General features: G+C 44.4%; 2 protein-coding genes across 2 annotated transcripts in view; one reads left to right on the forward strand and one right to left on the reverse strand.

Moving 5' to 3' along the window:
• The window catches only part of MUC20 (mucin 20, cell surface associated), a 13,905-nt gene extending 10,831 nt beyond the window's left edge, over window positions 1-3,074 (forward strand). Inside the window, exon 4 of the mRNA XM_010834320.1 lies at window positions 2,451-3,074. Coding sequence (XP_010832622.1) covers window positions 2,451-2,519 — 69 coding nt within the window. The 3' untranslated portion in view covers window positions 2,520-3,074. The remainder of the gene's footprint in view (window positions 1-2,450) is intronic.
• A 9,712-nt stretch (window positions 3,075-12,786) lies between these two features.
• Window positions 12,787-16,426, reverse strand: part of MUC4 (mucin 4, cell surface associated) — a 69,548-nt gene continuing 65,908 nt past the window's right edge. Inside the window, exons 24-27 of the mRNA XM_010834414.1 lie at window positions 16,377-16,423; window positions 16,053-16,291; window positions 14,060-14,222; window positions 12,787-13,371 (exon numbers count right to left, since the gene is read on the reverse strand). Of these exons, the coding sequence (XP_010832716.1) occupies window positions 13,179-13,371; window positions 14,060-14,222; window positions 16,053-16,291; window positions 16,377-16,423 (642 nt within the window). The 3' untranslated portion in view covers window positions 12,787-13,178. The remainder of the gene's footprint in view (window positions 13,372-14,059; window positions 14,223-16,052; window positions 16,292-16,376; window positions 16,424-16,426) is intronic.

Genomic DNA, 16,426 nt, shown 5'->3' on the forward strand with positions numbered 1-16,426 from the left:
CCCAGGGACGGGGGAGCCTGGTGGGCTACCGTCTATGGGGTCGCACAGAGTCGGACACGACTGAAGCGATTTAGCAGCAGCAGCAGCAGCAGCAGCAGTTTCTTGTGGAGTGTTAGGAATGAAATCTAAGAATCTCTCCCTGGCTTTGTTTCTGCCTGTTTTTGTCTGAGTACTAAACTCCCCTCTCTGCTATATTAAAAAAAAAAAAAAATTCTTTCCCTCATCCCAATTTCCTTAGGCCCTAGGAAGATCAGGCTTTCTGGCCCCTGGGAGAAGGTTAATGTTATTAATGGACAGATAGTCAGGACTTTAGTTGCACGTGGCAGCAACCCAATGCATGGGAGCTTATTTAAAAGGCAGGGAATTGGCTAAAAAACCTAGAAGTGGCTGTCCAGCTTCAGCTCTGGCTGGATCCAGAAGTTCAAACAGAATCATCAGGATTTCCTTTTCTTTTCCCCTCTTAGCTCTGCTCCCTTCATTCCTCAGAGTCTTTCATATGTAAGGAAAGGCAGCTGTGACAGCGCCAGATTCACAAGGCACTTGTCTTTGCCAAGTGCCTCCTAAGGAAGGCCTGAGCTCATGGACGTGCAAGGGCTACCACAACCGACAGCCTGACCTGAACCACATGGAATGGAATGAGAGACTACAAAGGAAGTAGGCATGCTAGACAGAAGGGGAAAAAAACCATAGATGTATGCTCTAGATGGACATCAAGATTGTATTTGTAGAAGCTGGGAAAATTCTCCTAAAACCCAGATCCCTGGACAAAGCTTCTAGTGCTGGAATTCTGGGATTGTATTTTGGGGGGATGGTGTGAGTCACTGGAAGGTTAGAATGAGTCAGCTCAGCCTAACTCTTATGTCCACATCTTGCTGCCAAGGAATGATGGGAAGAGGGAATATTTGGGCCCAATAGTTGGAGAAGGCAATGGCACCCCACTCCAGTACTCTTGCCTGGAAAATCCCATGGGTGGAGGAGCCTGGTAGGCTGCAGTCCATGGGGTTGTGAAGAGTTGGACACAACTGAGTGACTTCACTTTCACTTTTCACTTTCATGCATTGGAGAAGGAAATGGCAACCCACTCCAGTGTTCTTGCCTGGAGAATCCCAGGGACGGGGGAGCCTGGTGGGTTGCCATCTGTGGGGTTGCACAGAGTCAGACATGACTGAAGTGACTTAGCAGCAGGTCTGTTAGTGGAAGGGGGGCCTTAGGACTCCCATAAGAAAGTCTCTGAACATGGCTTCCCTGGGGTCAGTGGTGAAAAATCTGCCTGCCAATGCAGGAGATGCAGGTTCGAACCCTGGGTGGGGAAGATCCCCTGGAGAAGGAAACAGCAACCCACTCCAGTGTAGCCTGGCAGGCTACAGTCCATGGGGTCCATGGGGTCTCAGAAGAGTCACACATGACTTAGCAACTAAACAACGAACACAGCATGGGGTTTTGAAGAGGGACAGCCAAATAAATGACAGATTCCCAGGGCACATGATAATCCAAGTAGCAAGTGTGAATCAGCTAAAGTTATGTCAGATTTGAACCCCTCAAACTGGAAACTATTTCAGAGGTCAGAAAGAAGGTGTGGAGATGGGAGCAGATCAGTTGAGGTGTAGGAACCAGGCCATGCAGGTGTTGGGTATCAGTTTCTGCTGTGAGCTGGTTACTGGTGAAAGCTCAGAGGTCAAACAAGAAGCTTTGCAGTTAGGTAGATCTGAGTATGAGCTCCAGTTCCTAACTGTGTGAACTTCTGTAAGTTACTCCGTATTACTTTCCTCCCTTGTAAAATGAGGCTAGTACTACCTGCTTTATGGGGCTTCCCCGATGACTCAGCAGTAAAGAATCCCCCAGCAATGTAGCAGACACAAGAGACGCAGGTTCAATCCCTGGGATGGGAAAATCCCCTGGAGGAGGAAATGGCAACCCACTCCAGTATTCTTGTCTGAAATATTGTATGGAAACAGGAGCCTGGTGGGCTACAGTCCAAAGGTTTGCACAGAGCTGGACATTACTGAGCACACACACATGTGTGCATACACACACCCACGCACACACATAACTTGCTTTATAAGGTTTTTTGTTGTTCAATCTCTAAATCATGTCCAACTCTCTTGCAACCCCCTGGACTATAGCCCACCAGGCTTCTCTGTCCATGGGATTTTCCCAGGCAAGAATCCTGGAGTGGGTTGCCATTCCCTTCTCCAAGGTTTCTCCCTGAGCTAGGGATGGAACCGCGTCTCCTGCATTGACAGGCAGGAGCTCCCAGAGAGGTCCCTGCTTTATAAATGTTACTGTGGGATTTAAATGGTAGGAATGACAGAGCCTGTGTCCAGCCTGCAGGAAGCTCAGGAAGTGCTACTGGCCTCTTCAAACGTCCTCTGTCCCTTCCTGTCCTTGGCCTGTGGTGAGCTCACAGGCCACAAGGGCTGGAAGTACCACCTTTTCCTTTTGCCTACCAGATCAGCCATAAACTGGACATGCTTGCGTTTCCTGTCCAAGTCTCCCTGCTGCGTGTCAGGAGTGGCTGAAGAACACCAGCTGCAACCAGGCACGGCTACGTGCGGAAGGGAGAAGTGCTGCCTGTGACCTGGGCCCCACCACATCTGGAGCCATGTGACTGTGAAGACATGTACCTGGAAGGTTCCCATGTAGATCAGCAGATCACGGCCTTACCCAGACCCAATAGTGGGACCCTGGCTCACATATGCCTGAGGGTAGTGTGTAGGGAGGGGGTGGGGTCTGCCCCTTGTTGCACAGATGACCTTGGGCTTCCGCTGGCATATGTGTTGTACTTCAGTAAAGAGTGAGCTGATCCCCCATCTTTCACCTGTTGTGTGCTTGCATCCGGCATTAAAAGTATACTCAGTGTGGCTCAGGGATAACTTCATATGTACAGGAATTTTGTGCACCTTCACCGCTACCTCCCTCCTTCATGCTTCTCTGGTTCTTGGGTTGAAATTTGATTACAGCACTGGTCCTGAGGCCTGCTGAACTGTGAGCTCCTTCAGATCAGGACCCACATCTATTTATCTCAGGATTCCTTGAACCCGGAAGAACACCTGGGCTGGAGTAGGATCACAGAGAATGCTTGGTAAATTGACTTGAATTTCAAGTTCTTGACAAGCAGTGCTCAATCATTCCTTCCCCATAACTCACAAGTCATATTGTCTTTTAAAAATTAAATGTGGACTTTTTTTCTATTATAGAAGTAAAACTTGCTTTTAAAGCTTAGAGAAATTCAAAAGGACCGAGGAAGGAGAAAAAAGAATTGAGAAGAGGAGGGGAGGAGAAAGACATGTCTAAAATCCCACCTCTGGTTGTCTGGAGTTGTCTAGTTGTATCTAACAAAACCATTGTTAATGTATATGTTCAGCCTCTCCTTGTGCGTGGTTCTGAGTGGATCTCCACCAAGGGGCACCTTATATTCAATATTTCCAAGATCAAAGTACTCAGCTTACCCCTAAACCTGCTCTGCCTACATCTTCCTCATCTCAGTTAATGTCAATTGCAAGGAACTCTTTCTTATTTCTCTGGGTTTTTTTTTTTCTTTCACATTATAAATCCAGTTCATGAAGAAATTCTGTTGGCTCTAGTGTCATCAAAATATGCTCAGCATGTGATCCCATCTTCACTGCTCTCACCCTGGCCCAAGTTGACATCATCTCTCACCTGGGTGACTAGTATCTTCCTAACAGGTCTCCCTGTCTCTACCTTTACCCTTCACCCCTTGTCTAGTCCTGGAACATCAGCCAGAGCTGTCCTTCTATAAGGTATGGCAGACTCTGCCACTCCTTCGCTCTTAACCCTCACGTTATTCACAGAAGAAACCACACTCTTACAGTGGCCTGCAAAACTGTACATGAGCCGCACACCAGCCTCTTGAACTTGCTCACTGCACATGAGCCCCACTGACTTACCTGCTGTTCCTCAAATGTGTCAGGTCCTGAATGCATGCTCAGTCTGCTTAGAACGCTTCTCCTCCAGACATCCACATGGTTAACTCCTCCGCCTCTCCCACCTTCTCAGTGGGTCTAACTGACCACTCTCCTCTGCTTTATCTCTGTAACACTGACCACAACCTGACATAATACATACTTTATTTGTCTTGTTTATTACGTCTTCTTCAACTAGAATGAAGAGTTTATACATTGCAGTATCCCTGTGTCTAGGACAGTGCCTGGCACATAAAAGGGTCTCAGTAAATATTTGTTAAGTAAAAGAAGGAAATATAACAACTAGGATATGACTCTGAATAAGGGGAGTATGTGTATTTAATTGACCCGCTTCCTTTTGCAGAGTGGAGTTTTACAAAGTAGATTGGACAAAAATAATGTAAACTTTCATCTCAGTGTATTTGTTCAACACCAACAACAGAAGAAAGACCGTGTTGTGCACCTTGGGGAATTCAAAGATGTCTCTTCCCACATGGTTTAAAGTTAGCAGAGAGAGGAAAACTCCTATTCATGCTTAGAAGCCCAGTCCATCCAGCACCTTCTCACGGTGGCTTTTCTCAAATTCCCTAAAGAGGAGTTAATTTCTTAGTCTCTTCATTTGTTCTTTACGCTTAACATGCTATGTCTTGATTTACTTATTTACAGTTTTGTTAAATCAGGACAAAGCACCATATAATACCCATCTCTGTAGCCACAGAACCTAGCACAGAGCCATGGAGAGCACTTAGATATTTGCTGAATGACTTAGGTGATGGGCCATGTGAGCAGATGACCTTGAAATATGAGCACTGGGCTTTAAAAGGTAAGAAAATGGCATTCAGTGTTGAAGTAATAGAATGTATATTTAATTTCTTAAATTTGATAAATTTAATGATATATTTGAAAAAAATATATAATTAAGCTGCACTATAGTTAGGCATGAATGGAGAGCAGCTTATATAACACTGCTGTTGTATAAATCCAATTTTAAAATCGTTTTTCTTCCTTTCTTTGAAACAGATGATACCTATTAAAGTGGATAATTTAATCTTAATTACATACATATAAGGACATACATGTACATACAGTGGTGATTTCTAATATCGGAAGCTAAAAAAATCTGTAATATATGGGCTACATCAACTATTGATAGAAGTATTTAGGAATTAAGGTGTAAGAGTTTAATTATGCTTGTGTGTGTGTGTGTGAAAGAGAGAGAAAGAGGGAAGGAGAGAGAATTACTGGAAATGACCAAAGTTAGCAGAAGTTACCAAACCAGCAAGAACCATCAGTGCTTGGAGAAAATTCTCCAATTATTTAAGATTCAAAGGTGTGTATATGTGAGATGAAGACGCCACATATTTCATGAAGACAAAGGTGGGTGGGGACTAACCAAGACAGCCTGTCTAAAGTCGCCTGTGACTCAGCGCAGACTCAGAAGGCAAAAATGCAATGCGTGGTGAGGACAACAGCAGGTGGAACTTTTCTGATGATAGACTTTAACTGAAGCCTCTGCCTCGGCCTGTCCTTCCTTCATCCCTTGTGAGGGGGACCAGCCACCAGGCAGCAGAAAGCAGTGAATGGTAACTAATCCCATGGATGCACCCCAAATTCCAATGAGTGGGCATGTTTTTGGTATCAATAAATAAGTACATTGGTATATCCTGTCAGTGATCAATTATGCGTCACCCTGGTCATTAAAAGCTGCTTTTCTCAGGCCCACAGGGAGTTTTTGGAAGGTTCCTGAGAGCAGGGAAGGCTGGGCAGGGGTATCTGTGTTCAAACCTCTCCCCAAACAGCTTCCTTTGACCCCCAGTGCCCACTGAGAGTGTCTCAGCCGCCTGTCACCAACCAGAGGTGGGGTTGAATGATCTGCTCCTTCTTCTCTGCCTGCAGCCCTGAAGAAGAGCCCATCAGTTCTTTATTTCAGGTGTATAAGTGACAGAATCACAGAGCCAGGGAGTTGATGGAAACGTGCAGCTGTGTCCTTGATTTAAGCCTGTTCTTCCCAGGTGTCATCCTCCTTTGCCGTGACACCCTCTCTCTACATGCACAGCATCCCAGCCGTTTTGACCAGGTTGCCAGATAAAATATAAGACAACCAGTTAGAGTAAAATTTCAGATAAACAATGAATTCTTTTTAAAATATATGGATGTCCAAAATAGTTCACAGGAATTTTATGCTGAAATTTCATTTGTAAATAATTCAAATTTAACTGGGCTTCCTGTAATTTTATTGCTAAATCTGGCAACCCTACTTTTAATGCCTCCTCTCCTACCAGTGTCCCCACTTCTTCCCTTTTCCCAGTCTGTGAGTTTCCTTCTGCTGTGGCAAACCCCCAACCTTCTCTTAGGCTTTGGACAACGCTGCTGCTTCTGATAGGATCATCCATCATGCACATTCTGTCTTTCTGCTCCTTCTTCATCTCTCAATGGGAGAAGAAGTTTGGTGTCTGAACATGAATTTTTACTGTTTTTTAGTTAATACATTTTATTTTTTTAGAGTAGTTTTATGTTCATAGTAAAAATGAGCCAAAAGTACAGAGAATTCCCATATAGCCCCTTTTCCCAACACCTTACAATCTCCCCCACCATTGACATCCCCCATCAGAGTGCATTTGTTACAACTGATGAACCTATGATAATATATTATTAGCACCCAAAGTCCATTGTTTATGTTAACGTTCACTCTTGGTGTTGTATATTTTATGGGTTTTGACAAATGTATTATAACATGCATTTGCCATCACAGTGATGTACAGAGTAATTTTCGTGCCTTAAATATCCTCTGTGCTCTGCTGATTCATCCTTCCCTCCCTCTTAAGTCCCTGGCCACCACTGATTTTTTTTTTTTTTTAAACCAATGCCATAGTTTTGCTTTATCCAGAACATCATAAGGAATCATAAGGTACGTAAACTTTCCTTCTTGTCTTCTCATGGCTTAGTAGCTTATATCTTTCTAGTGCTGAATAGTATTTCATTGTCTCAAGTATCATAGCCGTGAAATTAAAAGATGCTTCCTCCTTGGAAGAAAAGCTATGACCAATCTAGACAGCATATTAAAAAGCAGAGACATTACTTTACCAACAAAGGTCTGTCTAGTCAAAGCTATGGCTTTTTTCAGTAGTCATGTATGGATGTGAGAGTTGGACTATAAAGAAAGCTGAGTGCCAAAGAACTGATGCTTTTGAACTGTGGTGTTGGAGAAGACTTGAGAGTCCCTTGGACTCCAAGGAGATCCAACCAGTCCATCCTAAAGGAGATCAGTCCTGGGTGTTCACTGGTAGGACTGATGTTGAAGCTGAAACTCCAAAACTTTGGCCACCTGATTCGAAGAGCTGACTCATTTGAAAAGACCCTGATGCTGGGAAAGATTGAAGGCAGGAGGAGAAGGGGACGACAGAGGATGAGATGGTTGGATGGCATCATGACTCGATGGACATAAGTTTGAACAAGGTCCAGGAGTTGGTGATGGACAGGGAAGCGTTGTGTGTTGCAGGCCATGGGGTTGCAAAGAGTCAGACACGACTGAGTGACTGAACTGAACTGAACTGATACCAAAAGACAAATTTGTGGCTTCCAAATTTTGTAATTATGAATAAAGTTACCATAAATGTACATGTATAGGTTTTTGTAGTGGATGTAAGTTTTCAGTTCATTTGGGTAAATACCAAGGAGTGCAGCTGCTGGATCATATGGTGAGAGTATGTTTAGTTCTGTAAGAAACTGTCAAACTGTCTTCCAAGGTGGCTGCACAATTTTGCAATTCCCCAAAGCAGTGAATGAGAATCCCTTTTGCTCCGCATCCTTATGGCATTTGGTGTTGTCAGTGTTCTGGATCTTGGCCACTCTCATGGGTGTGTGTTGTTTAGTCGCTCAGCCATGTCTGACTCTTTTGTGACCTCATGGACTATTGCCTGCCAGGCTCCTCTGTCCATGGGATTTCCCAGGCGAGAATACTGGAATGGGTTGCCATTTCCTTCTCCAGGGGATCTTTCCAACCCAGGGATCAAACCTACATCTCCTGCATTGGCAGTAGGATTCTTTACCACTGAGCCACCAGGGAAGCCTCTCATGTGGAGTGGAATCTTATTGTCTTAATTTACAGTTTTCTAATGATGTGTGACAGAGAAGGCGATGGCACCCCACTCCAGGACTCTTGCCTGGAAAATCCCATGGATGGAGGAGCCTGGTGGGCTGCAGTCCATGGGGTCGCTAAGAGTCAGACACGACTGAGCGACTTCACTTTCACTTTTCACTTTCCTGCATTGGAGAAGGAAATGGCAACCCACTCCAGTGTTCTTGCCTGGAGAATCCCAGGGACAGGGGAGCCTGGTGGGCTGCCGTCTATGGGGTCTCACAGAGTCAGACACGACTGAAGCGACTTAGCAGCAGCAGCAGCAGCAGCAATGATGTGTGATGTTGAACATCTTTTCATAGCTTACTTGCCATCCATGTATTTTATTCAGTGAGGTCTATGCTCAGGTCTTTTGCCTATTAGATTGTTTTCTTGTTCCTGAGTTTTAAGAGTTCTTTGTATATTTTGGATGACAGTTATTTATCAGATGTTATCTTTTGAAATATTTTGCCCAGTCTGTGGCTTGCCTTCTCATTCTTTTGATATTGTCACAGAAGTTTTTAATTTTAACGAAGTCCAGCTTATCAATTCTTTCTTTCATGGATCATGCCTTGGGTGTTGTACCTGAAAAGTCATTACCATACTCAAAGTCATCTAGGTTTTCTCCTATGTTAATGTCCAGTTTTACAGCTCTGTGTTTTACATTATATCTTGATCCATTTTGAGTTAATTTTTGTCAAGGGTGTAAAGCCTGTGTCTAGATTCATATTTTTGCATGTGAATGTTCAGTTGTTCCAGCTATCTTGTTATCTTAAAAAGCTATCTTGTTTCATTGTGTTGCCTTTGCTCCTTAGTCAAAGATCAGTTGACTGTATTCATGTGAGTCTATTTGTAAGGTTTTTTATTCTGTTCCATTGATTTGTTTGTCTGTTCCTTTAATAATAGCACACTGTCTTGATTACTGTAGTTTATAAAGTACTTAGCTTAAAAGCCTCGAAGTTGAGTAATATAGGTCCTCTGTTCTTGTCCTTCAGTATTGAATGGGCTATTTTAGGTCTTTTGCCTCTCCACAGAAACTTTAGAATCAGTTTGTCATTATCTATAGAAAATCTTGCTGGGGTTTTGATTGGGATTGCATTGAATCTATAGATTGAGCTGGGAAGAGCTATTAAGAACTTCTTGACAATACTGAGTCTTCCGATCCATGGACATGGAGTATCTCTCCATTTATTTAGTTCTATGATATCTTTCATCAGTTTTTATAGTTTTCCATATGTAGATATTGTACTTATTTTATTGGGCTTCCCTAGTGGCTCAGTGATAAAGAATCTGCCTGTCAATGCAGGAGATGTAGGTTCCATCCCTGGGTTGGGAGGATTCACTGGAGAAGGAAATGACAGCCCACTCCAGTATTCTCGCCTGGGACATCCCATGGACAGAGGATCCTGGTGAGCTACAGACTATGGGGTCACAAAAGAGTCAGACATGACTCAATGACTAAAACAACAACAACAACAACATATTTAGTTAGATTTATACCTAAGTCTTTAATTCTACTGGTTGCTAATATACATGATAATGTGCTTTTAATTTCTAATTTTGTTTATTCATTGTTGGTATATAGGAAAATAATTGACTTTTGTGCATCTTGTATACTACAATCTTGTTATTGTTAATAGTTTTAGAAGATTAAAAAAAATTCTTTCAAATTTTCTATATAGACAATCATGTCATTTACGAGCAATGATAGTTTCATTTCTTCCTTTCCAATCTGTATACCTTAAAATTTTTTTGTGTGTGTCTTACTGAATTAGGACTTCCAGTACAATGTTGAAAAGTAGTGGTAAGAGGTGGACAGTTCAGTTCAGTCTCTCAGTCATGTCCAACTCTTTGTGACCCCATGGACAGCAGCACACCAGGCTTCCCTGTCCATCACCAATTCCGGGAGCTTGCTCAAACTCATGTCCATCTAGTTGGTGATGCCATCCAACCATCTCATCCTCTGTTGTCCCCTTTTCCTCCTGCCCTCAATCTTTCCAAGCATCAGGGTCTTTTCAAATGAGTCAGTTCTTCATATCAGGTGGCCAAAGTATTGGAGTTTCAGCTTCAGCATCAGTCCTTCCAATGAATATTCAGGACTGATTTCTTTTAGGATGGACTGGTTGGATCTCCTTGGAGTCCAAGGGACTCTCAAGAGTCTTCTCCAACACCACAGCTCAAACGCATCAGTTTTTCAGTGCTCAGCTTTCTTTATAGTCCAACTTTCACATCCACACATGTGATATGAAAATAGAAAACCTATAATAGAAAAACTATAGCTTTGACTAGATGGACCTTTGTTGGCAAAGTAATGTCTCTGCTTTTTAATATGCTGTCTAGGTTGGTCATAGCTTTTCTTCCAAGGACCAAGCATTTTTTAATTTCATGGCTGCAGTCACCATCTGCAGTGATTTTGGACATTCTTGCCTTAGAGGTGAGAGAAGCTAGAGGGGGACATCCTTGTCTTATTTCAGATCTTAGCTGAAAAGTTTTGAGTTTCTCAGCATTAAGCTTGATGTTAGCTGTAGGGTTTTTTGGAGAGAAAGAGAAAGAAGGTTTTATCAAGCTAAGGACCTATTGTGCTGAAAGTTTTGGTCATAAAATGGTGTTATGCTGTGTGCTGCGCTGTGCTAAGTCACTTCAGTTGTGTCCGACTCTGCAAGACCCCATGGACTGTAGCCCGCTAGGTTCCTCTGTCCATGGGATTCTCCAGGCAAGAATACTGGAGTGGGTTGCCCTGCCCTCCTCCAGGGGATCTTCCCGACCCAGGGATGGATCCCACACCTCTTATGCCTGCCATGTTGGCAGGTGGGTTCTTTACCTCTTGAGCCACCTGGGAAGTCCATAAAAAGGTGGTAAATTTCATTGAATGCTTTTTCTGCATCTATGGATATGATCGGAGAAGGCAATGGCAACCCACTCCAGTACTCTTGCCTGGAAAATCCCATGGATGGAGGAGCCTGGAGGCCTGCAGTTCATGGCGTCACTAGCAGTTGGACACAACTGAACGACTTCACTTTCACTTTTCACTTTCATGCATTGGAGAAGGCAATGGCAACCCACTCCAGTGTTCTTGCCTGGAGAATCCCAGGGACGGGGGAGCCTGGTGGGCTGCTGTCTTTGGGGTCACACAGAGTCGGACATGACTGAAGCAACTTAGCAGCAGCAGCAGCAGCATGGATATGATCATATGATTTCTTTCTCAGTCTTTTGACATGATAAATTACATTAATTTATTTAAAAATGTTGAACCAACCTTGCAGACCTGGGATAAATGCCTCTCAGTTGTGGTGTATAATACTTTTATTCATAGTTGGATTTGATTTGCTACTATTTTGTTGAAAATTTTACATCTATGTTTATGAGAGATTGATGTATAACTTTATTTTCTTCTGATGTGTTTTTCTGGTTTTATTGTTAGGAAAATGCTGATCTTACAGAATGAGTTAGGAAGACTTCCTCTGGTTCAATCTTCTGAAAGAGATTTTAGAGTTGGTAGAATTTCTTCCTGAAAAGTTAAATAGATTTCACCAGTGAACCCATTTGAGCTATGTGCTTAATTCTTTTTTTCTTTTGTTGACTGCACCATGCAACATAAAGGATCTTAGTTCCCCAATCAAGGATTGAATCCATGCCCCTTCTAGTGGAGGTAGCAGAAGTGCAGAGTCCTAACCACTGGACTACTAGGAAATTCCAGTGTGCTTAATTCTTGACACATGAATGCTGTGATTAAATGAATGTGATTCTATATGGAAACTTGATTACACTATGGGGCATTTGAAGGTAAAACAACAGCGTTGTACATATTGGCAGGAGCTTCATCTGCTGGGAGAAGTCATTCTCTAATGAAAAGCAGTTTGGAGGCTCTGCTTAGATCAGAGATCTAGCTTCTCTGGGAACTTCCTTCAACATCACTCACACACATCTACAAGTCTGAGCTTGAACATCAAGTTTGTATCATGTGATCACCTTTTATACCCTATGGCTACACTTGCTCGGATCAGGGATGGACAACTGACATAAGCTGGACCAATCAGATTCTCTCTCTCTCTGTGGGTTTGGGATAAGACCAAAAGGCAACTATCTAGTGTCTGCATAGAGTTGGAACTGAGGTGCTCTAGACACAGGAGGGGTGGACCGGTTGTTGCTGGATTTGTTCTATCAGATATGGATAAAATTTTGCCTGCTAAGAGAGAAGGATGGGGTGGAAATTGATCAGGTTCCTGGGAACAAGCAGAATGAAGCTAAGGAACTATGGGATGGAGCAGCTCAAAAGCTCTGACTGGGACCCAGGAAAGAAAAGAGAAATGGGTATCATGGGTTGGGGACCCTAGATCTAAGGATGGAGTGGCTCCTGGAAAGGGAGCTGTCATGATTCAATCCTTCCTCCAGGGAACACAGTCAGCAGCAGACCAGAAGGGCAGGGAGGGGTCCTCGGAGAGAGTTGGGGATACTCCTTGTTGGGGTATCTTCACCATCCTCCTCAGAGGGCCAGGCCTTGGCTTGTGTTGTGGGGAGGGGAAGAAAGTGATGTGGAAGCTGAAGAAAAGATCCAAGTCTGGGCTGGAGCAACCCAACTTCCCAACATGGAGTAACTGAGGGCTGAAGCAGGACTGAGTCCAGTTGACCTCTGCTCCCTCCACCTTCTGTGCCAAGGCCTTCAGCCATCAGAGGAAAACCATGAATGAAATCCATGACTTTGGAAACACAAAAAGCCAGAGGGATTTTTTTTTAAATAGGCTTTAATTAGAAGTGAACTGGAGAGTTTTGTACGCAAATGCATTTTGGTTTTAAATTTCGAGCCATCACCTCATCAACTTTGATATGTGACTGCCATGTTTCTGTAGGTCGGTGTCCTCTCTGTGGGTAGGTCTGTGTGAGAACCCATCTATTTTTATAATAGATCTTTATGACCTCTTCCTGTCAGCCTCTGTGTCTTCTGTACTGACAAGGTGTGCTCTTGACTTTATTATTCATTCCCATTAATCATTCTTGAAGAATAATGAATCGTCATCAGTCATCATCCTTTTTCCAGTATCCCAAAAGCACGATGCCTGAAAGTGTGTGCAGGTGAAGCTGGGGTGGGTCCGGAGGTATCCTAGGCCACAGCAGCCCGTGTTCGTGTTCGGGGCGAGGCCTCAGCTCTCGGAGTCCAGCCGGTAGGATAAACGGGCCCGGGAGCCCCAGAAACGCAGGATCACAAACACCGCGACCCCCAGCAACAAGATGGCGCCCAGGGTCCCGAAGAGGATCCCGAAGAAGGCTCCGAGTTTCATGCTCAGTTGCTCACAGCGCTTGCCCCAGGGCGTGTAGATGGAGAAGGGCACACAGCTGGGGACAGAGGAGGGGACGCGGTCAGCAGGGGAGGAGGCTAGCGCTGATCCTCCCCATCCCTCCTCTCCTGCAAAGGTTGGCCGCAGGTGAGCATGCGCAGACACAAACCCAGCCCTGCCCCTAACTCTCCATGGAGCAGATGCGGAGCGGGCTGGGTGTGTCTGCAAGTGGGGACGAGCGAAGAGGGAGGGCGCTCTTGTGATAAGAGGGCCCGGGTGGCGCTGCCCTTCTCCTTAGCAGGCCTTTGGCTCAGTGCGCTCCCCTCACTACTGGTGATGAAGTAACAGGGCAAAGGGCGCCAGTTTGAGAGGACCACCCTTGAGTGGTAATCTTAAGGAGGGCCGGGTCTAGACCCAAGACAGAGGGTTCCATTTCTACCAGGAGATAGCAGGCTGTCCACCCAAGAAGTAAGATCATGTGTAAGGGTTTGGCTTTGGAGCCCGGATCCTGCTACTTAACTTACTGGGTTTCTTATGCTCTCTAAGCTGCAGTTTTCTCATCTTTAAAATGGGCATAATACCCCCCTGCCCCCAAGTAGCTGGTCTGAGTTGCAGAGGTAATATATTATCTTTATTCTCCACCCAGCATGGGCACTCACACATTTTTTCCCATCTCCCCTTTTCTCTGATCCCCGTTCTCTCAGTGGCAAAGGGAATCGTCCTAATTTTCAGACACCACGAGGTACCTGCAGCGGGGCCCATCCGGCAGGTGCTGGCACTGGCCTCCATGCTTACAGTAGCCCTGACTGCAGGGGGACACGCAGGTGAAGCCAGCCTGGGGGCTGTAGACCAGGTGGTAGTCCTTGTAGCCATTGCATTGCAAGTAAGTTGCCAGCATGCTCACATTCACTGTCGGGTAGGACACAAGTGAACATGGAAACAACCGATTAACAGCAAGCCTATACCTTTTCGGTGAGGAATTGCATGTTCAGGCACTTATCCTGAGACATACTTAGAACTCACAGGAAAACTACATGTGTTCATGAAGGTTCAGAGCAGCATGGTTTATAAGAGCAGCAATGTTTCATGAGGGTGGAGTTGTTTAACAAAAAGGGTGCTTTGTTTAACAAAAACAAAGCATATTTTGCAACTGATAAGCTCCAGATATGCATTGGTTAAGAGCATATGCTTTGAAGTCAGCCAGACTGAACTGAAACTCAAACTCTACTGCTAACTAGTTGTGTGATTTAGGAGAAATTTCTTAACTCTTTCAACTTCAGTTTCCTTATTTTTAAAAGGAAACTACCTTGCTTAGATGTTTAAATGAGATAATATATGCAGAGTACTCAGTACGTGCCTGACACAGTAACCCTCAATAAATGGTCACTATTAGTATAACATTCTGTTTAAAATATAGCATGTATGTTATAAAATACCAAATGGAATGTGTATACAATAGACAAGGCATTCAGTTCAGTTCAGTTGCTCAGTCGTGTCCAACTCTTTGTGACCCCATGAAACGCAGCACGCCAGCCTCCCTGTCCATCACCAACTCCTAGAGTCTACCCAAACCCATGTCCATACAGTCAGTGAAGCCATCCAACCATTATGTTCACAATTATTTGAGTAACGAGGAGGTTATCAAACATTAGGCATGACTTGATCCTTTTATCATAAAAAAATAAATAAATTGATATTTATTTATGTGAAGGTTCCTATGCAGACAAGAAAGTTCAAAAGAATATGCACAAAATGGGTTTTTCTCTGGGGTTTGGGGTTATAGGTGAGTTTTTTTTCTTTTTGTTAATCTGTGTTTCCTGAAGTTTCTATAATAAACATATTGTACTTGTATCATAAAAATTGTGGGGGTTTTGTTTTTGCTACTAAAAGTCAATCAGGTCTGGAGTAGTTATTGCCTTATCCCCAACCCTACTTCTCCCCATCCCCAAACACACACACACACACATAGTAGTTTGGAGGATTTCAAATTTTTGCCGCTGGGAGGGAAGAGGCTTAGCCTGGATTTTAAAAGAAGTTCTTGTTTGATCCAAGTAACAGCAGCTTCTCTTGGGTTTGGCATAGTCCCTGACAGTTCTCTGCCTGACTTCAAAAAATAGAGTGAGCTATTTCTTTCCTTCTCTGGCAAGTTTGCCAACCTATCTTATTCCTGTTCCAGCATAATTAGGGGCTGTCAGAGTTGAAAGGGACCTCGGAAATCCCATCTCATTTTCCAGGTGGGGGTACTCAGACCTGGATTAGGGATGGCTTTTGCAGAGGGTCACACTTTTTCAGGAAGGGAGTCTCTGCCCATGGGCCAGGTCTCCAGCTTTCAACTTACTATCTCCAGTTGGGGGCCAAAGCCAGAAGGAATGTCTTTGTTTATATTTATGAAGTGCAATGGCCTTTTAACCAAATCATTAACAGTTTTAGAGAGAGAAAAACCTTGGCAGCGATGGAAAGCAGCAGCTGGGGATTATACACATGGGGACTCACCAAGTAGTACTTTGTGCTCCTGTTCTTGAATCTAGAAGGCTAGTGGGTAAAATGTTCACAATTTCTCTCAAAAATTACAAACAACAACAACAACAAAAAAACTAAATTGACTTGCTTCTTATCTGTGGACCACTGTAGAATACATTTCAGCTATGGGTTTGTGTGGGCTGCAGACCTCTGACAGGCTCTCACTGCCTACCTACCCCCTCACCTATCCCAGGAGCTATCCCCCAGATAGTGACTCACGAGCCATCACACTGTTCACGTCCTTCCTGGAGATGGAATGGAAGGCCACATTGTTCCTGGGCCCCCCACTTCTCTTCGCCCTCATCTGGGGAGCCGGGGGTAAGAACGCCTTCACCACTGCGTCCAGCAGCCGGTTGTTCAGGAAGTCAATGACAGGGCCCTCAGGGCGGTACTGGAACTCAGAGATGATGTTCCAGTGGCGAAGGGAGCTTCCTGAGGCTGGTGCCGTTGAGGGTTTACTGTACGGGAGGGGCACAGTGAGGGGCCAAGGGGAGAGGAGTTTGGGGGAGGACCTGGGGACCAGGCAGGGACAGTCCCGCTTACGTTTGATCCACTTGTCTGTTCCAGAGAAAGGCCCACAATTCCAGGTTCTT

Source organism: Bison bison, unplaced genomic scaffold (genome assembly GCF_000754665.1).
Source record: "Bison bison bison isolate TAMUID 2011002044 unplaced genomic scaffold, Bison_UMD1.0 scf7180017864032, whole genome shotgun sequence".
Taxonomy (NCBI): domain Eukaryota; kingdom Metazoa; phylum Chordata; class Mammalia; order Artiodactyla; family Bovidae; genus Bison; species Bison bison.